This window comes from Numenius arquata, chromosome 2 (genome assembly GCF_964106895.1).
Source record: "Numenius arquata chromosome 2, bNumArq3.hap1.1, whole genome shotgun sequence".
Taxonomy (NCBI): Eukaryota; Metazoa; Chordata; class Aves; order Charadriiformes; family Scolopacidae; genus Numenius; species Numenius arquata.
In genome coordinates, this window is record NC_133577.1 from 120,580,908 (window position 1) to 120,606,734 (window position 25,827).

Here is a 25,827-nt window from a genome sequence, read left to right on the forward strand (position 1 = left end):
TATAGAATCCAATAATGAGTCCTGGGATACGGGACACTCTATCACTGTAAAGTAATTATTTGTTGACTGCTGAGCCAGCTGTGTTGAATTTGCATCTTGGAGTGTTCAGAATGCCAAAGCATCTTTAAATCTGTGTCTTTAGTTTAGATTAGACATGTTAAATGACAGCACGTTTTTTATTTCTTACACTGTGCTACTCAATCCTGATGCTAAAAAGAAATTTTTGTTGAGATAGTACAGGAAAAGGTAAGCTAGAAATGGGAGTGATTAGAAGAAAGGACTTTTGTGGACAAATTATTTGTCTTTCAAAACACTCTCAGAGATGGTAACTGCTCTACCCAAAAGCTACTAATGTCTTGGGACCCTGAGGTCTGATTCCGCCCATGTTGAAACAGTAAAAGGACATAAATTAATGTTAAAATAAGCTAAATGGATCAGCAAATACTGCATGGAAAGAAAAGCTTTTCTGTATGCATGTAGTTGTATGTACACATCTATCTGGAACCTGCTGATGAGTATCTGTGCATTGTTTTACTTGGGCTCATATCACATGAAGTCACTTCTCCCCAGACCATCTTGGGGTGCATGAGAAGGGCTTAGCAAGCCGGCTGCAGTGCAAAGGATAAAGAAGTATTGCTCTCCTGAGACCTAGTCCATTGCTTTAGGCAAAAGCCACAATGCCTCAACCTGCTTTTGTGGCTTGCCCCACAGAATTACAGCTGCAGACTTAATTCTGGAGGCAACAATTAATTCCAGAGACAACAACCATCCTGTAGCATTGGGAGCCACCTTGTTGTTAGCAGGGCCTCCTGTGCAACGCTTTTTGGTGGTTCCCCCTGGGCTTTTGTGGGGGCATAGAGGACGCTGCACTTGACACTGCTCTGTCCCACATGGGCACATGCATCGCAACAGTCTGTGTAAGTTTGCATCCTGCTTTCACTTGAAGAGAGACCTCAGAAAGGTCTTGTCACCAAGAGAGACCTTAGAAAAAGCAGTAGCTCGCAGATGGGAAAAAAAAAAAAAAAAAAAAAAAGAAAGAAAAGTTCCAACAGACATTTGAAAGACAAAGGAGAAATCTCAGCTCTTTGAAGTTCTCACATCTGATGTCTGGAGAAGTCCTGTGTCTTGTTTTGCCACTGCTCGGAGCTAAGGAATCAAAGCAGTAAGTGCTGAACCATGCTGCAACCCTGCAGAGGGGGGGAAAAGAGGAGGGGGAGAAGATCAGCAAAAGACAACTGAGCAGGATATAAAGACAGAGGATCAGACCTGGGAAAGGTTTCTTGGAGTGTAAAGCTCTGTAAATGCCTGGCTATTTTGGACCCTAATCCAAACATTTCCTACAGCATGTAGGAGTGCTGGAAACCTCAGCTTCTGACCCAAACTGGCCTGAGTGCTGGGCAGGTAACTATCCAGTGTCAGCACATCTAGGAACCAGCCAGTACGGAAATTGTGGAGTGAAGTAATCTTATCCACTCACACCTCATAAAGCCTTGCAGGAACCTATCTATCTGGGAAATCAAAATCCTGGTTTAACGATCCAGAACCTTGTTGTGAAGGTCAGTATTTGTGACATTCAATTTTTAATTATTATCCCAAAGAACTGAGGAGGCCCTATGCTTTCTTGTTAAAACCCATCTGGAAAAACAGACGATAAGAAGAGCAGTAATAACACTTCTTGGATGATAGATGCAGGAAAAAGCAGCATATCGTAGGTGTCAGACAGGTTATTTCACTCCAAGGACAAGCCAGGAAGCGAGAGAGAGCTGCGGCTCCCCGTGGCGCAGCCCCACCAGCCTGCCTCCCCTGCAGAGATACTTGGAGAAGGTCTCGAGTCCCAGCTGAAAGAAAAACTGAACAACGCAATTTGTTTCATCAGCAGGATTTCACAGAATGCTCTTGGGTTTTTGTTTGTTTGGAGGTTTTTGTGTTTTTCTCAGCAGTGAAATACAAGCAGAAAGCATTTAAATTTCACTCTCCTGTTTCAGTCGGACATTTCTGATTGACTTTACGCTTCTAGTAGAAAATAATATTTTTTTTAGTTTTTTTTTTTTTTTAAATGAATGAATGTTAACCTGCTTATATGCAAGGTCATTATATGGGATAATTTCTGAAAGAATTCATCTCTGACTCTTCCATGTACTCCTGGAAATCTCTGTGACTGAATGCTCAGCACAGAGCGGGGCTCAGCAGCAATACCTGACATTGCGAGTATCTTCTTGGACATCTTTAAGAAAGTCTATGGGATTGCTTTTCAGATAAAAAAAATGAAGTTCCTTATTTTTAACACACATCTAGAAAGGGGAAAACAACAAATATTTAAGTTGTTGCAACACACTTTATTTTGTCAGGCAAATGGTACTTTAGATACTCAATTAAATAGCACTATGTTAAACTACATTTTGTTCTTTCTTACACGCTATATAATGCATATTCACTGTAATGACAGTTTCATCATGCTAGGAACTTATACACATACCTACACTTTTAAAAACAAGATTTTCTTAATAAAACACGCATATCTACAGGAACAACAATTGCAAAGAACACATTGTTAGGTCAAGATTTCAGCAAACTTTACAAACTACACAAAATAAAAATAGCCAAAAAATATCAGTACATGGTGAAGTTCTTAGCAGAGAACATATCTTTACATTTGGTGAAGTTATGCCTAGAAGTCATTTTGCTTTTGTATTTTTTAAGGAATAAAATTATATACATTATTTAGTAATCCTTAAAATAGGAAGTATTAAATAGCACAAACAATATTACAGTCTTAAGTTTTGGCGTTACCTACAGTAGAGGGGCTACTTTAAACAAATAGAAATTGCCATTTCTCTGTTCTGTACATTTTGGGCCAAGCCCTCAGCTGGTGTAAAGCACAGTAGCTAAACGGACAGCGAGGAAGTCACATTAGTTTATACCAGCTGAGCATCCGGCTCCTGGCTGCTCTATACACAGGGGAAGGCTGGTAAAGCATGGAAGCCTGGACCGGTTATGCACTGACAGAAGCTTATTATGTATAGGCTGAAGTTTTCATGCAGCAGGAAAAATGTTAGTTTAAGTATAATCCCTTAAACAGTCATACCATCATAATGGTATATGAAGCAGCTTTAAAAATATTATTTTATAATCATATGAAACTCTGAGCCATGCTGATTGTTTTAACGGAATCCCTTATTGCCAATATTCTATTAGAAAACAGTGTAACTATAATTTCTGAGGCCTAATGGGGGCCTATTAAAATATCACTGTACCTAACCACTTAAAGGGTAAATTGTACCCTTAAATACCTATTAATCACTGTATTCCATCTGGAAGCAGTTATGATCCTCACAATAGACATTAATATCACACCAACTCCACAGTGAATCTGCTGGGGAAATCGGAAGAGGATGGCAGCACACAGAGCATGTGCACTAATGTCATTCCAGGAGGTAGTTCTCTTTTGTGGCACTCGATTTTTGGTTTGTCACTTACGCACTTCAGAAGTCAGTCATCTTCAGATTTAAAAAAAGAAAAAAAAAACATAGTTTGCTGAACTGATAGTCAGCTGGTGGAAAAAAACTCCACAAAACCCCACAACCTTATTTTCCCTTACCCTTCTCATTTTCCTTTTTTATTCCTCCTGCTTTGCCAGCTCTTGGAGCCAGATCCAAGCTCACTGAAGTCAAAGAGAAAGCTTCCCAATGGTTTCCATAAGAAGGACCTTAGGTACATGTGGTTCCATATTGCAGAAATGTGCATTTAGGGCATGATTAATGAAAGCGCTTCACTAGATGGCAATATATGAGCAGGCTGGTGTTGCCATCCCCTTTGAAGCAAGCAGTGAGCACACAAATTAAATTCAAAGCACTCTCACCAGTGTCAAAGGGACTTGGAGATAGTATTTAAGTGGTTTGATCAATCAAGGCCCATTTCCCAGCTGTTCTGCATCAGGTAGTGATAAAGCAAGACATCTAACCGAGAGCCGGTAAATACCAGAGTTTCTTCCATTGCACTAGATCTTAATTTACACAAGCACAGGCCCAGAGGTGTTCTCCTATGCCCTGTGGAGTTACTCCCAGAGTGTTCTAATAGAAACAGAATTAAAATAATGCCCAAAGAGTTTCAACAAGACCCATTAAAATGTTTAAAATTATGTTTTCAAATACAGCATCCATGTGTTTACTGGCTGGAACTAACAACTTGTAAAAAATATTTTTTCTTATCTTCCCTGGGTTCAGAAATTATTTTCAATTTTTTATACTTTTTTTTTGGTTTTTTTTAGCTTAATATAATTCACTTTTGAGCTGAACATTAGTTTGTATTTTTGTATACTGCAATAAAATATCATGGAATAAACCACAGTTTTTCTAAGGTACTCATACATTTTTAATCCCTGCTATCTATCTCCTTTGAACAGACTCTGGCTTACGTTGTAAAATGAGGAAGATTTGTCCCTAGATTTTGACATTAGTGCTCAAAAAAAAAGAAAAAAAAAAAAAGATTTTCCCAGGATGGCTTGATGCACATTTACCCAATTTTCAACTAAAGATACTTCATTAGACCTGACAGCTGCTTCTTAAACAAAAATTTCTTTAAATTTCTTTAAATATGCCTCTCAAGTCGTTATACTTTTTGGTTTTTTTACCCAAATCCATTTTTCAGTTTTATTTTTCCCTCATTCTTTGTTTGTTTGTTTTCTTTTCCTGATCTTCTTTTCAGTAAAAAAAACTGAAAATAAGAGGAAATTGTGAAAATAACATTTTTGAAAAGAAAAAGGGTACAAAGACTGGAAAATGGAAATGGTTTAATTCAAAAATCCTAGTTAAAATATTTGAAACTTTGAGAAAACAGTTGAAAAAATAGTGTTTGAAAATTTTCAAAGACACTCATGACTTGTTTCCATATTGCAGACCAGCTCCAATTTAATCATGGAACTGATTAAAGATAATCTATGTTTTTCATTTCTGAGTAAACACTATACAATATACCCACATTCTTTCCTTTGAAAAAAATTGGAGTGTAATTCTTTGAAAAATAGCTAAAATACCTAAGTTACTTAGGCGTTTTTCAAAACTGTAGGTATCATGAACATTCTCACGTTAGCTTTGTGCCACTTATAAAGCTATGTAGTGTTATAGGACACCCTACTTTCATAAAAATCAATATGAGCAGAGATATTTTAAGTTACATTCCATAACTCATTAATTTATTACAACTCTTACTCTGCACAATAATCAGTGCTTCCTCTGATAAAGTATAACTTTTTTTTTGTTTTTCTTCTACTCATTCCTTCATTAGACCTCTGAATGAATGAAACATTTCTACTATACTTTACTTGCTTCCTATCAGCATGCGTTCACATGGTTTGAACAAAGAGTGAAAGCTGTAAACCCAATATTGAAGAGTAAACAAGAAAAAACTCATGTTCTTAAATGCAGTGCAAGGAAATCTTAGTACTTTCCTACTTTGAGCATGCATCTTAACCCAGATTCTTTCACCACTAGTCTGATTGTACAGTTCCAGAGTTGCAAGATAATGCATTGATTTTGTATAAATTTCTATTCAGCTGCAATTAAATACTGAGAAGTTAAGGGTGAATCTGGTTATGATGAATACCCAGTTCTGTCTAGGACAGAGCCCAACCTAGTGTCAGCAAGCATCTAGGAAAGAAAATGCTGTGAATTATTTTCTTTAGTTAAGTTACACTGCATTTTATCGGGAGACTGATCTTTTCTGAGGCTTCTAGGATTCTCCTTTAGTTTTTAATCAGATTTTCTCAAATTTGTTCTCAATAGACAAATATAAGCCCCCTACAGTGAGGACAAAGATATCTATTACTACAAAATAAAATTAAGATCCAGGTAATTGATTCCTCCTATTTCTACTTTTCCTGCTATTGATAAGGGCCTTTAGTTTGCTGTAGTCCCCTCTCATCTTCTGGGATTCTTCCCTCTGCTGACCTTGCTGTCTACTGTCTTTGCAGTACTGGTTAATCATCTGCATTTCTGAGTGGCTGAAAGCTCCCACAAAGTCCTTTGGGTGGAACTGCAGTGCTCGCACCGAGCTGGCCCAGGTCCAAGGGGACCACTTGTCAGTCATGAAGGCCACCATCTCTGAATCCAACACTTTGAAATTTATTTTCGCTAAGGTCTGCTTGAAGCTGTTCTCTGTTGCGATGCAGTGGTAAAGCCCCCGGTCGCTGTCTTGTACAGAGCGAATGAGGAGTCCTTGCTCAGTAGCTATGATCCTCTCATTCAGCTTGACCTGAGGGCAAAAAGGCAGAAGGAACATTTTAGGGAATGTTATGGAACAACACAGTATTGGACCTTTTGGTAAGTCTCGCTCTTTCTTTCTTAAAGGGTTTCTTAATGGTACTACATTTTGCTTTATCACATCTCCCGGAGACCATCATTATTGCTACTGTTAGGAGAGAACTTACCTCAAGGTAGGTAAGTGTTGCTAAAGAAAATTACTTCAATATTTTAATTTGTTGTGTTACAAAAGATTTGATCCGGATAAAGACAAAGGTGCAAATCTGTAGACAACATGAAAGAAGAGTTTTCATAATGTTCAAATAGCAGAGCTGAGCAAATGAACTTTTATTTTCAGGGTTACACCTCTGAGAATGTCTCTTCCAGCATCAGAGATTGCTGCTGAGGCTTGATGGAAGAAAGGTGCAGAATTGGGGATTGGCCTGGCATTGAACACAAGGTGGGTCCTAGTTAAATATTTTGACTTTGAGCAGGTTCCTGGGGCTAACTTCTGAAGAACTCTGCAGTGCAAAGTCTATAGCCTGGTATAAAAGTTTTCATCACAGTGGCCTCAACTGGGACTTGGCTTATGGGAAACCAAGAGCAACTTTTCTACTCTCCTGTTTCCTTTCTGTCTTCAGACTCTGGACAGTCCCAGGAGATGGACACATCATCTGAAGGAAGCGACTTAACACAGCTTGTCGAGTTATCATCCACTTATAAATGACTGTGCACATGTCTCTTTGCACATGAGCTGAGAAGTAAAAATCACTAATTTAACCCATTATGAAAGAATACCAGTGCTGGTATTCTTACGAATGATTTTTCTATTTTGCCACTGCACTTTGCATTATACTCGATTCTCTTGGGACTTCATTCATTTATTGTGCTATTCTGTTATTGTAAACTTCTGTAGATGATGTGGAGGTAAGATTTTCAGAAATCTGAGAGCTTGAAATGTAATTAATCCTTAGACTGCTTTAGTTTGTCTGTTGTTATTTAAAACTGCATTGATTCTAATAGAGTTATTGAACATAAGAACAAAAAAGGGAGCTGTTCTGCTGAAGCGAAGGGTTAAAGAGTTGCATCTAGATTGCCAGGACATGGCTTGAGTCTTTGAAGAGTACATGAGAAAAATGTGAAGCATGAAAGACTCAGTAAAAGGCTTGTAAGTCCTCTCTGATTTTGGAACATGGCCTGATAGGAGAATAATGCTTTTCAGTATTTATAATCTATCAACAGACACTATATTGCTTAATATTTCCTTTCGGAAGATGTTCCTTTTTATTCATATAGTAGCTGCCTTGGATTTGAAATGGATTTTTTTCCCTTTTATATTACTTAAGGAAGGCACACTCCCCATAAACAATCATACTGTATATTACAGTGCTGAAACTTGAGAGCCTTAGAGAGTGCAGTAATGGAAAATGTGATTGCACCATGGTGGGGAAATGCTTTTGTCAATATGTGTTCATAGCCTGGACTAGTTTCTTGCTAAAGAAACCTTTCACATTTCTCCCACTTTTGCCTTTTATCTCTTCAATAGCACAGAAGGGCTACTGCATGCTGAATTCTGCCTGAACTTTATACAGGTTATTGCTTTTATGCCTACTTCCTCAGATCAATAAGAAGTCCTGAGTGCTACAAACCTTCAATTTGCAATTAGTAAGGTGTGAAGGAAAAATTCGTTAACTAGTTCTCTGACTTTAGAGGTTGGCAGGAATGTTCTGATAGCCGTTCTGCTCTGACTGGGGCTGAGGAGTCAAGTCCCAGCTGTACTGGAGTCTGCCCTTGTTTATATGAGTAAAGTGCTGGCCACTGCTCTGCATCCACAGAAATTCTCCAGCTTCACTGTAACCAGACTGTCTGATGAGAACACAAATGGTTTTGGTCCAGGGAGTGGATGAGATGAAGTCCCTTCCAGAGTTACTGCTCATGTTACTCACCTCTTTCCTCCTGTCATTGTCTTTCTGTAGCAGCCATTTAATAGAAGCCTGAGGAGATTTGGGTGTGCATTCGAGAAAGGTGGTGTTGTTTTTCACTCCGTACTGAACTATTTCTGCAGCATTTCTGTATGCTAGAAAGAAAAAGAAAACAGGTCAGTCTACTGTAAATGGTTATTTGATACATAAAGCAAGTAACTGTGTTTGCACTGTTTGCAATACAGGTAAAATGAAATATATATGAAGAATACATGAAGAATATATGATCCTGATATTGGTGAATAATAAATAATTTAGGGATAAAAATTTTCAAAGAAAAGAAATTAAATGTGAAGAAGCATGTTCAGTTCCAAATACCCGTGCTTTAACTCTGACATGGTCTGTTCTGAGCAAGTAGGATACCTGTGGGCTGAGAAACTCCACTGATGGGATAACTGAGCTTGGGGATATTGTTCCCTGAAATTATCTCATTCTCTACTACTACAAGAACGCCTGCGTAGAACTATCTAAAGGAGAATGAAGCATTTAATATATATTTCTTCACATTTTGCCATTTACGAGTTGGGGGAATATGGTTTTAAGTCTCAAAATACAGCAGTGTGCCTGAAAGAAAGCTCCATCCGTTCCAGCTCCGTGCAGTATCAGAGGGAGGCGGGAGAGGGCAGGCTTGGCTCCTACTCCTCCGCTGCTCCTACAAGGCGAGGAAGGGACTTGGCTCTAATCTGAAATGCAATGAATACGTAGACAGGCCAGCGGCAGAGAGCACGACAGATTTATAGCACTTCAGCAACACCTGGGCAAGTGCTGAGCGTATGTCATCGCTTAGACTTGTTGTGCCCCTTTATAGTCTTGATAGATGAACAATTGGCAGTTACCGATAGGAACTTTCAGATTCTCATTGCTTGGCCCAAATCATATCTGTCCTGAAAAAAATACACTTCCAGATTTAAAAGGTTACATCATATACAAACTAAATTTTCTTTTTCTTTCTCTCTTTCTTTCTTTCTCTTTCTTTCTCTTTCTTTCCTTTCTTTCTTCCTCTTTCTTTCTCTCTCTCTCTCTTTCTTTCTTTCCTTCTTTCCATCTTTCCTTCTTTCCTTCTTTTCTTTCTTTCTTTTAAACAAAGGAGCAATAGATACAAAATAATATGAGAAATGCAAATACCTAGAGGTCTACAAATTCAAAATCAGACTCTGTTTTTGCACAGTCGTAAGACTGGTTTTTCTCAGACTCAACTTTATCTCTCATTCTTTTCAGCTTCTTTCATTAACTGATATGTGAAATTGGAATCTATTCTAATAAAGGAAGGAGACTTTGTTTGGTTCTAGTCCTTCGAAGTTTTTAGCACATTTATGAATTTGTACCAAAATCGGCCGTAACTTTCAGGAGAATAATGTGGAAATATTTTGCATTCAAAGACCATAAGCTAGGAAAGACCATATCTGTGGGCTGATCTATCTGTAGCTGTGGAACAGTGAGCATCAGAGCTGTAACTTTTATGTACAAATTGATCAATAACTTCTTACCTAGTCCATACTACTACTACTTATACATGGCAAGAAAAAGATTGTGAGAATACAAATGCATTTCTCTAATGGCCATAAGGGCTAACACAAGCGAACAATATTAAAGACTTCACAGAACATTTGAAAAGCAATCCCCTTAGTTCTTGATGATCTATTTTAATATGCCACAAACGTTGAGTTTATACAAGCTGAGAAATCTAAGGCATGCAACCTACCATGCTTAAAGACTTTGTTTCAATATTATGGTTCCTTATGAACTTGGAAGATTTCTTGCTATTTCCTTAGTAAGGAAATATATCTCTGCTCTTTTGCCCTTTAGGTAGATTTCATTTTTTCCCCAAACATAGTAGTTTTGCTATAAATGACTAATTATATTTTGGTAGAGTCTAAGTTCCTGTTTCTTTTTATCTTTTTTTCCACTGGGGAAAAAACTGTCATCTACCTATGCTATATCCCACTGCTGACTCCAAAATACTCTTTAAAGTTGTTAAAACACATAAACCTATAAATACATCCACATTTAAAAAAATGGTTGGAAAAAAAGAAACTTGTTTCACAAGACTGTCAAGGTTTAAACATTTTTTCCCCTCAGCCCAGAAAGCAGACAGTTGACATTCTCACATTTTCCACATCGAAAGAGGAGACACCCACCCTTGGGACAGGCAAAGGGTAGATGGTCACAGCAAATGCCTACAAAGTAGGACACAACTCAAGTTACTTCATGTTCCAGAGCCCAAGCTTTGATATTGATCTCTTGGAGCTCAGGTGCATACTCTAATGGTGGGGTCATCTTTTATAACTACCTGTTCAAGCTATTCAGCTTCATATAAATGACTTAATACTGAGTCACGGGAAAGACCCACTGGCACTGTGGATTACCATCTAGAGTAGGATTAGACACATTTGGGCTGAGGGATCTACAACCAACTGACTGTTGCGGTCTGTTTTGATCCAGGAGATTCTCCCAAGACCCAGCAGAGACCATTTCAGTGGGATTTTTAACTGAACCTTTCACACATAACTCTTAAACCATTGTTCCTTTACTCAAAAAAATCCATCAAAAATTTACAGTCAGGTCTATTATTTGGTCTCTAGATGGTAGAGATGAGAATGCACTTCAAAATGCAGGCTCAGAAACAGAGGTGAAAGGAGCATAACTCTCTAATGTGTGCCCTTGGTTTGATGGCATACATTGCCACTACCTAGCTCAGACATGCATGGGGTTGAAAAGGATTAAGTTGCCTTTATGTACGTGTCTATTTTTACTAAGACTTAGGTGATATTTGACTGGTGTACATCAATCTGGAGAAAACCGTAGCTGGGAGGGCAGAGCATTGGCTCCCCTGTCCACCCGCACAGTGCCAGGCTGACTAAACAGTTGCACAGCTGGAAATAAGGAACTTCATAAAGAGATTTGGAATGGTTTATTTTTCCATGTAAAGGGAAAAAGAAATAATTGTAACTCAAAAGACAGGTCAAGCACCTACTGTTTGCTGAAAGATGTTCTCCATAACACAATATGGCCTCTAATATGCAGAATAACTCTGAGGTCCAAGACTTAAATGAATGAAGAGGAATTAATAAAGATTGACTGGATTTAAAGTAAAACAGCCCTCAATTTAACCGTGCCTGTTTCTAGTCAATACTGTCAGCTTCTCAATTCATGTATGTTGAAGTATGTATTTCATGGTTCATCCTTTTATCATATATATGCACATTTCAAGTAATTGCAAGGAAAGATGTTAAAATCAAACCAAAACAAAACTCAGACGTGGAAAATAATTATGCTCTACCAATAAACCACACAGATAATATGAGTTATGATGAATCACAAAAGGAAAGCCATGCATTCTTTATATAGCATGAGGATCTCTAAATTACAGTACCTTTCAGGTTGAAACCTCGGCACTGAGTCAGAGGGTTTCCATGTCTCACGTCTTGCCTACGACTCCTCCTGAAATATTTTGTAAAAACAAAATGTTAATCCAAGATAGCTACACTGCAAATAAACACTTTCTTTATTTGTGGGATTTGGGATTTTTTTACTAGATCAACTGTTAGGGATAGTTCATGACCTACTGTGAGCGTGCTTTACTCTTGGCAGGCTTCCTAGAGTGAAGATACTGTTTAAGTGAATATTCTGTTTGCTGAAGTTTATAAAATGGTTGTACTTTTGGTAGGTAAAGCAGTTTTGCGATGGAGGTATAGAGATGGAAGGGCTAGAGGTGATGCATGAAATAGACATACGTTCCCTGTTGCAAAACCTAATGTTCAAAGCCCGAACCCCCCGCTGCAAATCTTCATAAAGGCAAGCACCTAAGAATGAGAAGCATGAGTCACAGCTCTCATATCTAATGTCCCAACAGCAAATGATATAAGGCATGTTCCCTCCTTGATTTTGGCAGGCACCTTATTCTTGGTGCCTGTTAGCCACCTTGGTAGCAGAATGACCGAAGTATTCATCCAGAATGGTGGAGAGCTCAGATTCAGTTCTGTCCTCTAATCGTAAGTGAGTATTTCCAAAAGATACTCAAACTTACCAAGTCTCAGAATACTTCTAAGTGACAGATGCAAAATCATGATTCTGCAGCAAACTAGCTAGGGAGCTTACTGGGATTGGGAGTACTGGTATTACAGTCCTTCTCGGCTAGGAAGTTCACAGAATTCAGTGCATGAAAATCTGGTACCTGATTTTTTTTATTCTTAAAATATATGATTTTGTTTGCTGAATATTCTATAAGTTAGTTCTGTATTTCTCAAGTTCACCAAAAAATATACTGGTGATAGACTGTTGCAAATGGATGCTGCTGGGATACGTAACAGCTGTATTCTGAACTATGCACTAATGACTCGTGAGATCAGAACCCATAAAAAGCCCCTGGAGCTCCAGCACCGCTGAGTGCAGGGTGATGCCTCTGTGGCCACATTACACCAGGTACTGCACAAACACCCAGAGACAGCGTTTATAATCCTGTGTCACCTGATTCTCCGCTGCATTGTTTTAAAAGTAAACATTTGAAAGGTGATGTTTCAAAGTATTAATTTCTGACATTCCAAGTATATTTTTGATGTTTACCATCAAAAATATTTCATCTTATGCCTTGGGATCTTAACCTCTGTGAACTATTTATGTGAGTCAAAGGAGACAATGAAGAATTTCTGAGTGAATTTCAAGATTCTTGTGCTACCTTGAGCTGCTCCACACTGTCAGAAACGGCACGTCACTTGCATTAAACAGTTCAGAGAATGTAAACTTGCAGTTTGACATTTACAAAAAAAAAGCTTGAGAAGGTGGTGTTTAGAAAATAAAGATAATACTGTCAGATGTTTTGAGGTAAATCAATGTTGGATGAGGAACTACAGTAATCCATGGGAGACAGAAGTGTCAAAAGAAGCAAATAAGCAAATGTGTCCAGCAGATACTACTGTCTAGACTATGGGATTTGGCTCTAATTACCAATGTTTTCTCCTTCATAATCTCTCCTGTTAGATAAAGGGACAACTCATTTCCTTCACATATGAAAAACAGATTTTTTTCCATACAATTTTAGGTGTTTATTTTGGTTTGATATAAAAAGCAAATTGCAAACAAAATGTCAGCATGAAAGCAAGGCCCGGTGGAAATAACCCTGGGTGTATATAATGGGGATGGAAAGAATCCACTGGAAACTGCACGGACTGGGTATACCTGACTGCTCATTATATCTTTCAGCAACTATGTTAGTGTAGGAGTTAGGTGGCCTGAGACTCAGGGATTTTTCGTTTCTTTCCTCCCCCTATTGTCTGACCTTTGTTCCATGGAAGAAAACAATCAGTTTGCAGACTGGAGGCTGAATATGCTGAGAGAAAGCAGTAAAAACCCCAGGTATGTTACCAGCTGCTACATGGCCAGGTTGGGCTTTACCTTTTAGTCTGAAATAAGGAATGAATCAAGAAAACTTTGCAAATACAAAAGTAATTGTCCTTAATCCCAGGGGATGACATTGTCATCAGCTGGTGGGGGCACTGGAGCAGAGCCAAGCTTTCCCTGTTTCTCTCCACTGTCTCCCTCCATGGAGGTAAAGGAGTGATGCCCATGAACTGTATCTGGTCTTCTGCATCTGCAGCTCAGGTGCAGGGAGTGAGCACAGTGGCATGGTGGGTAAAACCCTGGCATACATCCGAAAGGTTTGTCTGCTCTGCAGTAATACCTCATTGTGTATTCTGTAGCTTTGTTTGTACATGAAGGGAAATCTTAGTAATACAAGAGCTCACTGCAGCCTCCTGCTATTAAATATTTCCCTTGGGAGTGGGAAAGAGGCTCCTGTTTTGCATAAGAATTATGAGACGGACTATTAGCTCTGTTGTAAATTAAAAAGAAATTGCTTTCCCTGTCTGCTTTAATAAATCTCATGTCAAAAACCCCAAATCTGCAGGCATTACATGGAAATCACATTTGCCTAAAATTTCCCTGGAAATAATTCTTCTCACTTAGGAGCAAATGAGGAACAAAAAAAATAAATTACTTTATTCCTCAGACAGCCCGAGAGATATTTTGCTGTATTTAGGGCTATCATAATTACAGCCATAGCAAGCAACTGAATTTAAACAAGGAGAACAAATGTTACACTGATTTTGTGTGCACGAGACAGAAGGATTAATATTTATGATTAGGAACGTGGTTTTTTTTTTCTTTTCTTTTTTTTCCGTTTAAATATGAAAAGACGAGTTCTTTATCATACACTCTTGTGGCATGCACTCCTAGGCGATGAACAACGCCAAGCACAATAGCTAGGGAGGTATTGTTTGCACATGCTCCTGAAAGGAATGACATCCCAGTTCTCCATGGAATTACAGCACCCCAGGCTACAGAGCAGAACAAAAGCCTTCTGTCCTTGCAGACTTCACTGGGCCGCTTCAGGCTGCTCACCTTTTCCCGGTAGGATAAAACCTGGAGCAGGAGTTGCCGTCCCAGGCGCAGTATGGATCTCGGGCAAGGCAGCAGTCGGCGCAGGCGGTCCCGTAGATGTGGCAGCGATGCAAGGATACCTGGGTGACCCCTTCGTCTGAGCTCACGTACAACTGTTGCTGTTGAAGGAAATGGAAAGATCTGTGTCAGATGTGAAGGAGCTTCACCCGAGACTCGGCTAACCCACCTAAAAACCTTTCAATTAATTTTGGAATTAACTCAAGACCAAGAGGGGAGCCACTAATATATATAAAGCCAAGATAAACAGAAATCTCCCAGGTGAATGGGCCTATAATATTTCCACCTTCCTGTTAGAAAACACTTAGAAATGTTAATGTTTTTTGGACATTGAGTGTCATTGTTCCATTCTGGGGCAGACAGACTGAGTTAATATTGCTCAGATTTGAGAACTTGGTTCTTATTCAGTGAGGATTATTGGCTCAAGCCTTTGAATTAAGTATCTTCTCTGCATATAGTCACTTTAATAAACATTATGCAGAGTTCCTAGTTGGATTCTCCAGTGCATAGATTTCCAAGACATAAAACCTTGAGATTATGTTGAGGCTTAGGGCCAGATTCTGACATACCTGGAAAAATAAGCCAAAAGAACTTTTATAATAAATGAGAGCTTTTGCAAAAAAAGTTCAAAGTGAATAGGTCATCACCAAAATCTGGGCCAAAATGCCTGTTTTACTCAGAAACAATTAATCAATTATTCATAAAATATAAATTAATATTGAACAAAAACCTTGAAACTCCCCTTTTATTAATAAAACTAAAAAATTACACTGAATTCAATTTAGTGAATAATATTTACTTATTAGTCATTTTGTAGAATATTGAGGAACATGTTCCTTGCAGAACCATGGAATACTTATTATTCATTTAGGTGTTCAACATTTCAACAGAAATCCTCTCAGCTGTTTTCATCATTTTTACTGCCATTGGTTATTAATAATAAGCAAACACGCGCAATTGCACCATGGACCCAACAGCCCCAACTCTGCCTTTTTGTATTGACCAGGCTTCCAAGGGAAAATTTCTATTTAGGACTTACAGAAAAAAGGGGAGGGCAAATTTCCTCTTTTAGTACTTTGTTTTCCTTAATTGACAAACAAAACAACAAAAAAAATTATACTTTCAGTGAATTAGAAGCGATACATAATGAATAGAAATTGTTTTATCTTAGTGACTGTAGGGCTTATAAACAGCTCATGCAAACTTCAGTCAAATTTCTCCATATTTATTATGGAAAATCTCCTGCCTATATTTAGTATGCTGCACAACAATCGGTACTCTAACATCTTTAAGTCAATTTATTTCTCAATTACTAAGCACTAAGTAAGCATTCCACTTTTCTTTACCTTTTTAGATGAAATCTTCATTGTTGTTATTGGAGAATTGCTCTGAAAGACAAAATTCCAAATCACATTTACAAGGACTCCCTTGTTAATACTGTCCCAACATTAAAATTTAAAATTCAATAAAACCTAAGTCATATCTAAGAAAACCATAACTTTTCATATCTTGGAAAGGCATCAACCACTCCTACTAATTTCTTGCTGTTTTCAGAACTAAACAAATGACATAAATACAAGTAATGTCTCACTAAACGTGTTGGCTAAACTCAACTGCATTATTATTACTCATGTGCATCAACAAGTTTTTGTACACTTCTAATTAACCTGCATCTGTGTTACCTCAGCAATACAGGAGCAATGTGTTTCGAAGCCATTACTCTCGCTTTGTAATAAGAAACAATGTTTGTTCTTTGACAATGATGATAAAGAAAAATCATGCGATGGGCTCATGTATATTTAACACATGATCCAGATAAGAATATGTCACATTTCTCCTACACATTATCTACACTGCATACAGCTTGGTTACCATCCAACATATACTTTCAGATTATCAATGACTAGAATATTAAAAATGGCATGTGTGTTATTGAATGTTTCTTTCCCTGAGACAGTACTGTATACTACTGTGTGTCATCACTGCAGTCCATTATTGTCTGTGTCCAAACCAAACGTTAAAGAGCTGGAAAAGGAATTATCGCATTCATTGCCTTAAGCAAGTGAAACAATTCATTATTCTCATCCAAACAAATGATAAAAATGATGATAATAAAAATGTTCAGGATTTTTTTAAGATTTAGTATTTGCTCAGTCTCAAAGGAAAGCCGTAACGGTGGGCTAGGATCAATTGCAGTGGACAAGAAGCAGAGCAGGGAGGCCAGGACTAGAAGATCTGGCTATGAATCCTGTGAATTGGCAAAGTTTTGAAGGAGTGTAGTGCTGCTGTACTATTTCATGAAATGTCTGGAGACTCAAGGTCAAATGCAACATTGGATCTGATGCCACATTCTCCTTTCCTTGCTTATACTCCAGAAAGGAATCAGTGCTTTGCTTACTCTGGATATTTACTAGCACAGAGCCAGTGACCTCATTCCCTTGCTCTTGGAGTGACTTATCAAAATATTACCATGTTGCCCGCACAGATTGCAATGGGAGAGGTCATGATTTTTAGGATAAAAAAATTTGTGTACAGAGGCCCAGAAACAAGGTCTAGGGTCAGGATTCCTCTCAGCCCACCAATCTGGTTGCTGTACTAATTTACCTTTCAGTAGACAGAATTAGTAATATGTGGGTGAACGGTACTCCTTAGGTAGTATTACTCACAAATATCTTTTTTAAAGGCAAGTCTTCAACAAAAGCCTGGGAAGAGTAATTATGCCTTTATAAGAGTTAACACAGTGCATTCCTTTACTTAAAGAAATTGCTAATGTTGCCTGTCTAGAAAAAAAAGCTTAATTTTTATTCCCTCAATGAAATAGAGAAAAGCCCATGACAAAACCCCTTAACTAAGTTTATAGATGCATACTACCATTTGACCTGAGACTACCTGTTTTAATGAACAGCCCATTCAAAAATTTGAAAGGGGTTTTTCAACATGAGGGTGAACATTTTCTCTGGGTTATGACAAGCTGCTAGATGCCACAGTGATTGACAGAGGCTACTCTCTTAATTCTCCCTGTAGTTTGTGTTTCTTTTCAGCTTATGTTGTGTTAAGCTTGTAGCTTTCCTGACTCCAGAGGCATGTGGCTTTGAAGAACTGGAGCTAAGCAAAAACAACACTAGTTTGCTTCCATTCTGCAGCTCAGAATCAGGGAGGTTATCAGATAATCAAAGAAGTACAGAAATCTTAGATTCCATCTGTAAATAGCAACAGTCTCAATACGTGATGCCAATGATAAAAGTTGCCTTCTGGCAGCCACTATAATGTGACCTCATAAAAAATGTGATTAACAAAATCCTTCTAGCCAGTATAAAAATATAAAAAATAAGCAACTTAAATATGGGGGGTGAGGGGAGGGCAGAACCCAACAAAACCTTAATCTAGCTACAGCCTTCATAACAGTAGACATTTTATATTCCTCTTTGGGTGGGTATCAAACTGATAGTATGCACATTTACTTGATCTTTCATCAAGTCACATTTGCCCTTGCCAAAGTCTCTTAGAACAAAATGTTTGTGTGAACATACACATTGGAACAGTAAAAGTAGGAGCAAGCCAAACCTGAAAAACCTCCAGCTCTTCTAAAATGAGTTCTCCACTTGCAGAGAAGTTGGTGGGTAGGACAACAACTTTTTGTACAGTTCCTTGATCTGGAAAAGATGAGAAAAGGTGAGACCATGTGGCAGAGAGAGAGAGAAAGAAGAAAGCAGATGCACCATTATCAATTATGAAGAGAAACCATCATAGTAAGTCTGGTGACACAGAAAAAGATATTAAAAGGTGTTCAGTAATTTCTAGGGTTTGAGGTCAGAAAGAACCATGAGATGATTCCTTCACAAGTCACAGACTGTGGATAACTTGTACATGACTGTATATAGTATTATTGTGTATGAGCATGAAGAAGTCATGGAAAGATTGGAGTCACTACCATTACTGTTACCACTCTACCCATAAAAGTTCAATCAAAATCAGTATCTTCTCTACTAGTTGCTGTACAGACATACAGACAGAAGCAATGTCTCTATCCCGGAATCACAGAATCGTTTAATTTAGAAAGGACCTTTAAGATCAAGTCCAACCATTAACCTAGCACTGACAAGTCCACCACTAAACTATGTCCCTAAGTACCACATCTACAGGTCTTTTAAATATCTCCAGGGATTGTGACTCAACCACCTCCTGAGGAAGCCTGTTCCAATGCTTGACAACTCTTTCAGTGAAGAAATCCCGATGATCTTAAAGTGAAAATACAGGAATATAAAAAGGTAAAATGGAGTTACTGCAGAATTTAATATATATTCATATTCATTAATAAAATGTAATGACAACAGATGACAAGAATGGTAAACCTTCCAAACAATAACTCTATCTACACCTAAACAAAATAAAATGAAACCTTTTGTTTTTTTCAGGAAAGACAAACAATAATCAAGTCCGTTACATATTGGTAGGAGTTAATATTTTGGTCCATAATGAAAAAAGGAAAATCAAGGTGAAAACACTGTAGCTACTTTATCATGGCTGCCCTCTCAAAATACCGTTCCCAGCCTCCCAAATCCTCGCAGGTCAAAGAAGTAAGAAGGATGGGGCAATGGCAGTGTTTTTGCAGGATAGATGTGATGAGTGAGACCAAAGGTATATTTGTGGTTAGTCTTCCAAATTTGTTATGTGGGAAGAATATATGAGATGGAGGGGTCCATCTATGAAGATTCTTAAAGGCTGAGACTGCCACTGAAGTATTTCTGATGTGGCAAAAAAGGCAAACTGTGGGAGAATCACAAGGACAAGCATTTTTACTTAGAGAAAGCACAGGACATAAAATTCCTTTTGCCTGAAAAGCCTGGAAATTAATCTGAATAGAATAAATTTATTTGCTCAATATTGATTCTGAGGAATGAGACCACATGGTATAGATTCTGTTTGAGCTTCAAAAGTTTTATGAGCAATATAGACTTGTGCGGTTAGTAAAACATTAGTGCAGCACAATATAGGTAAGTATCTACGTGTATTTTTATGAATTTATGACCAAGGAAAGGAAATCTCAGCTTCCTGTTTGGCAATTCATAATGTAGACAATGTAAACTGAAAAAGGGCAATTTTGCTTTTGCTTTTAAGGTCAGTGACTAAATTCCATAGCTGGAGCTGCAGGGCATGTTGATTACAGTAAATAATTTACATCATCTTATTTCTCTGGAGGAAGCCAGCAAATAATAGTATCTTTTATTTAAAAAAAAATAAGTTTTAAAGCCAGAATATTGATATGTAATGACATGACCACACACAGAGAACACGTTGCAGTATTTTGTCATTTAAAAAAAAAAAGGGAAAGAGAAATTGAAAGCTGACAAGACTTAAAAATGTGTAGCTATCAATTGTACATGCTCAGGGCACGTTAGGCATGAATTTTTCATGAGAATTTTGTATGGAGAACATTTATTCTCATTATACAATGGCATGATAAACCAGTTCCTTCCGAAGAAACTTTACTGAAACTAAATCTTGTGATAGCACAGCTGTGGTCTAGACTGGGTGCCAATATTAGCAAAGCCATGAGAACCTGAGAGAGATTTACTAACTGCCACGACCCACCGAAGCTTTAAACTGCTGCAGATTCATCCCTCGTTGGAGCTAAGGAGAAGCATGTGCATGTGTGTATTTCTGCCCCCGCTAAAGGGAATAACCCACTCAACAAATACACACAGCTTAAGTCCAGTCTACCTCTGCCTCTTTGCACCCTTTTATCAATGTCCCCTCTCTAACATTAAACTATACTATACAAAATACGGTATCAGAAGTTCAGGATGGAGTTGCAGCCTTTTGTGGGTTTTTTTTGTTTGTTTTCTTTCAGTTGCCTGCAAAGTGTCAACTACCTGTAACCCTGACGTACAGGGCACTAAGCATGTTGACAGTGACCTTACCTGCAAAGGAATGTGAGGCTGCTGAGCCTCCGAGGAACCGGTTTATTTCAATGATCCATTAGCACATGCCACACATTTAAAACTCTTAAATTGTCTTTGGTCCTCAAACATTGCCCCAAACTGAAATCAGAACCTGAGGGGAGATTTTATCCTGAGCATTGGCACAGAAAATACTGATAATGCCTGACGCCAAGTCCTTGCGTCCTAATAACCTTTCTTATTTGAAAACTAGGTTCCTATCTGCCTTTTTGTCACACCCCAGCAAAATACACAGAGTTAAGGGCTGTTTACCTTGGTTTTGATTCCTTTTGACTCAATATTTTACCATTCACTTTGACTCTGTATTGTACCATGAGGGATAGATCATTGCAGAAAGGAATGTTGACATTGTTTCAAAGGAATTAGTAAACTTAATGCAACACTTAAATATTCATGTTAGGGAAAGTAGGCAATAAAAAGCTCTTCATTGAATGAAACCACTTAAATCAAGGAATTCCAACAGTCTGTGCATGAATATATATATACATACTTCTTCCAACAATACATGGCTTGTAGGCTATAGCCCTCCACCCCTTCTAAAGAGTTTTTCTACTATTTCTCAGCCTCTTCCTTAATAAATGAAAAGCAAATATTTGTGCCCAGAAAACACTTCTTATTCCTTTCTCAGTAGTACTGAGGTCTCCACTATAAGCAAGGTAGCTGACAAATCAGGTCACTTGTATGTGTTCATATCAGAAAGCTCATGGTACATCTGAGTTTTGCTTATTTCCTTTAATGGTAAGGCAGCAAACCCAATTCCCTGGGTCAGAAGGAAGGTTGGAAAGGATGCAGCACAGTGCCCTGCTGGAGATATATGCAAAGTAGCAGTGCCTGAGCTGTTTCACAGCGTATTTCACAATAGATAATCTCTTGCGTTGTGAATCAGGCATAAAAGATCACTGAACTAGTATAAGTCATTTTTTTTTTCACTTTTAGGTCAATGTATGAAATTATAAGTAAATTCTGTAAAAATCATAAAAGTGAACAGGCTGGTTTCCTTCTCAGTTTACTTGTTACTTCCAGAAATCCACTAGAAAACATTTCTACATTGTTATGATTTCACTTAGTCACGAAAAAGGCTATTGTGTCTCCAGAATCTTGATCCACCACTAGAATGTATGAAGTGAAAGGCAGATTTGTGGTCCCCATTTCCCTGGCTTTTCACCAGGAGCCGTTGGCAGCCTCGTATCAGCCCAGCAGTCTGTAAATTGAGGGCAGACGGACAAAGGAATCTCCCTCAAGCGCACAGCAAGAGGACGAGGGAGGTTCATAATGACTGGTTTTCTGTTTCAAACCTGCTTGAACAACTGCAGTCTCCCAGCCTGACGTGAAAGACAATGTTACTGATATCACCTTCCCTCTGAGAGGAGCAACAAAGGGAATGACAAGGGAGGAAAGTACTAACATCCTGTAGGCTAAAAATGCTATAGAGAGTATGCAGAGTGGGAAATAAATGGAGAAGGACAGCAGTCCAATAAATGGTCCAAGGAAGGAGAGACGAATAAATAATGATAACGATAATAATAATGATAATAACAACAAAAAGAAAAAAAAGGAACAAACTTCCTTGAAATGCAGGGCATGATTCTGGACTGGTATTAATCAGCTAAGATTCTTTGACACCAGTTGAACTATGCCTGATTACACTAATTCCTGGTCTGGCTGTCCACAGGCAATGGAAAAGGCAAAGCTTAATGAATAGCAATGAAAAATACACAGGTGTTTGGCTGGAATCTGTATTCCAGAAGCTGAATCTGCAGGTCTGAGTTGAAATCTCATCCTCTGAATTTCTAATAGCCTTTTTTCCCCCCAGCCCCAAGTGAACACTGCAGTTGCCAATATTGTGAGCCTCAAAGAGGGTCAGCACCATTGACCCCCAGGCCACATCACATACACAAACTGAACAACAAGTGAAAAAACCAGACTTTTCCTCATCATAAAAACATGACTGCAATGGACACCAACCACTACCCTGCCAGGAGCTAAACAGAGAGGCCTCCTGTGGTAATCCCCCTCCCTGATGTGTCAGACATTGCTGGACACCCTCTGAAACTTTTCTCCATACTGTTCCTGTCAGCTTGATGGTAGTTTAGTTATTTTTGGTCTCTAGTCTGAGTTGAACCTGATGCAAAAAAATGCCATTATGAACAAGAAGATAGCAAAGAGTTTGCAGAATGCTGAAAAACTCTCTGCTTGAGAAAAAGTTGAGGCTCAGCAGAGCACCTGAGACAGTGGCAGGCTAGCAGTCAGTGCTGAGAACCAGGTCCCCATGCTCTCTGCTGTCCTTAGGTGCCTGCTGTGAGTCAGGGCTCCCACCACAGACACCTAACCTCTCTGTGCTTTAGTACATTCATCTGTCAAATGGGTGTAGTTTTTTTCAAGCTCATAGTATTCTATGAAACTTTGAAAAGTAATTTCAAGCTGCATCAAAAAACAAAAGAGAGATACAAATGCATAATGAGCTCACACCTGAGAGCAAAACTTTGACAAAGCCCAAACTTGGTCAAACTTTTGGGACACACTGTGAGCTTGTTTGAGCAAAAAATGAACAGGGGAACTGCAACAAGTGGAGGAATGTTGTGTTAACTTACATATCTTCTTAAAAAGCTGTGGAAAAGCTTTGGATGAGTTGGTCAACAGAAGGTTTCAAATGACTCAGGCACTATGACCAAAAGGAAGAAGGAAACTCTGTCTGATGCTTGTTGTGCCAGTGTTGTGCAACATCATCTTCCAAAACTCACAGACACGAAGCTGCAGCCAGCAAATCTATGGGAGGCAATCTTGCTCTTCTGACCAGATTACCTCTCTCTGTTACAATCTGTAGCTCATTACATGATTTTGGCTATTGCATTACTGGAGGCTACTGTTGTCAGCAAGGCTTAGTTTTCCAAAAAGACAGCCATCATGTAACACCATGAAAACGAGTATTACAACCTTATGCTCTGAAGACATTTACTGCATCCAGACTTTGAAAACAAGTGTTGCATCAGAGAAGAAAGATAATAAGAAACATCGATCAACCTCATGCCACATTAGATGCATGTGGCCCACATTAATCATCTGAGTAAGTCACACTCAAGTCTGAAGTGCCTTTTCACGACAGTAACTTAGATCTCTTTCCACAAAAACATACCCTTTCTTGATTGCAAGGAGTTGAAAAAAATCCTATTGGTGCCCATGGCTGTTTAATGTACCCAAGTTTGACCCAGACATTTAAATATTTTCATAACACCAAGAGCAATAAAAAAACCCATGCATATTCTTTCAGTTGTGCAATCTGCGTGTACTTTGACCGAAGGCTTTCGTACTGCAAGCGGTAGGTGGCATGCTTAAAAAATAAATATTAATCTCAGGAAAATGTTCTCATGCTGTTTTACTGCTAATCTTAAAACTCAGATGGAAAACAATCTACCAAAGGATAAGCAGAAAATATTGAAAGCTTGGGTTCTTTAGATACAACTGAAATGAGTAAAGTAATTACAGTAAAACTCTAGGGCGCATAAAAAACTTCAGGACTGAGTCCTGGTCTACCACAGAAATGGGATAATCGAAGCAGAACTCTAACCCCCAATTCCTGAACTGAATATGTTATTACCCATTGCATAGGAAAAAATCATCATCAGCATTGCCCTTGTCAAATATGCAAATGAGTGATTACATTATATCCATGTAAATTATCCCTCAGGGTTCTGCTTGGGAAGACAAGGTATAGAGCACTCCTTGTAGCACTGCTCTCTACCATTAAATACTTGCTCCTTACTCTAACTCAGCTCATTTCAGAGGCGGGTGAAGAGTCCTTTGGGTGGATGCAACAAAACTAGTAAGTTTGTTAAGTACTTTGGGAGTCTTCAGGTTGAAAAGCATAGGGAGAATAGGAGATTGTTATCATGTGAAAAGCGGGTGGAATGCTGGGAGAACAATGTCTGTCCCTGGGATTTATTTTGTTAGCTATGTAGGCAAGTGAGGAAGAAAAGCAACATAATAACTCTGGGCATGGACCAGCTTCTGTGAGCCTCAGCACTTTTGTCTGGGGGTGCAAAGGAAACACTACATTTATTTCAAATTAATGTGAAAAAATGACACAGCTGCCTATACCCTCCCATGCCATGGCTACATGATGAAAACCACTGGGGTTCCTGGAGCTTTATACTTCTGTTATTCTTCACTTGCATTCAGGAACTGATTTATTACTGAGGCTATAGAGGAGGAAGAGAGGAAAAGCTAAACATTTTGTGTGCTCTGCATCTGGCAAGACATAAAACACTACAATTTCAAGCATGAGACAGGTCACTGACAGTGACAGACATGGCTGGCAACATCTCAGTTCAGCAGTAGTAACTCATCATCCGAGCTGAGTGTAATTGTCACCAGGTGTCAAGTCCCATTGTCTCCGGCTGTGGGGCTCCAGGCTCCCAAGGAAATTATCACATGAAATTCTCCTATACAATGTGGTTTTTGCATTTGCTGGGGTGAACTGACACCAAAGCAAATCCCCTCTGCGTTCTTTTTGACAGTTAATATCTCTATCGAATCCTCCTGAGTCTCACAGAAAGCAGAGAATAAAGAAAACAAGTTTCTCCTCTCAGTGGCTGAAACTTGATCACTTTTATTTAAAAGGGCTGAGAAACGCAGTAACTTACTTTGCACCAATTTCTTCTGAGGAAGACCTTGGAAGCTATTAATGTCCTGTGCCCTACTCAGGAATAATAATGCCTCCCCTCCAACTAACTAGAAAGCAGACAATGACCCTGGTCTCCAGTGTAATGCAGCAGATAAAGCAATGAATATAAAGTATCAAGAGCTGCAGTTAACCTATTTGTCCTATAATGGACCCTGGGCTGATACAAAGAAGAGGATTAACAAAACTTAAGAACAAGCTGAGGTATGTTAATGTCTTTAACAAATCACAGATGTATGTGTGAGGCCACACTAATCACCTAAAACCAGTCAGAATCTAATCAAAGTACACAATGAAATTAACTGTATTTATCTCTTGCAGAACTACAGAAATGCTAAATATCAGTACTCTGCATTTTCATGCACATTTCAAATTTTCAATACAATTCCAGTATTAACCATCACTGCCACATTAAGAATCCTGTATTGGTTCAAAACTTTTACATCTTATCTTTTCCACTAGTCTTCAGTAGAATTTTCCTCCAGTTAACATCAGATGTTTACACAGCATTTTAAAAC

At 38.5% G+C, this 25,827-nt stretch overlaps 1 protein-coding gene across 1 annotated transcript in view; it reads right to left on the minus strand.

Moving 5' to 3' along the window:
* Window positions 1-2,318: 2,318 nt before the first annotated feature.
* SEMA3C (semaphorin 3C) overlaps window positions 2,319-25,827 on the minus strand; it is a 121,400-nt gene continuing 97,891 nt past the window's right edge. The window contains exons 12-17 of the mRNA XM_074168980.1: window positions 18,236-18,324; window positions 16,018-16,059; window positions 14,615-14,772; window positions 11,592-11,659; window positions 8,183-8,313; window positions 2,319-6,249 (exon numbers count right to left, since the gene is read on the minus strand). Of these exons, the coding sequence (XP_074025081.1) occupies window positions 5,836-6,249; window positions 8,183-8,313; window positions 11,592-11,659; window positions 14,615-14,772; window positions 16,018-16,059; window positions 18,236-18,324 (902 nt within the window). The 3' untranslated portion in view covers window positions 2,319-5,835. The remainder of the gene's footprint in view (window positions 6,250-8,182; window positions 8,314-11,591; window positions 11,660-14,614; window positions 14,773-16,017; window positions 16,060-18,235; window positions 18,325-25,827) is intronic.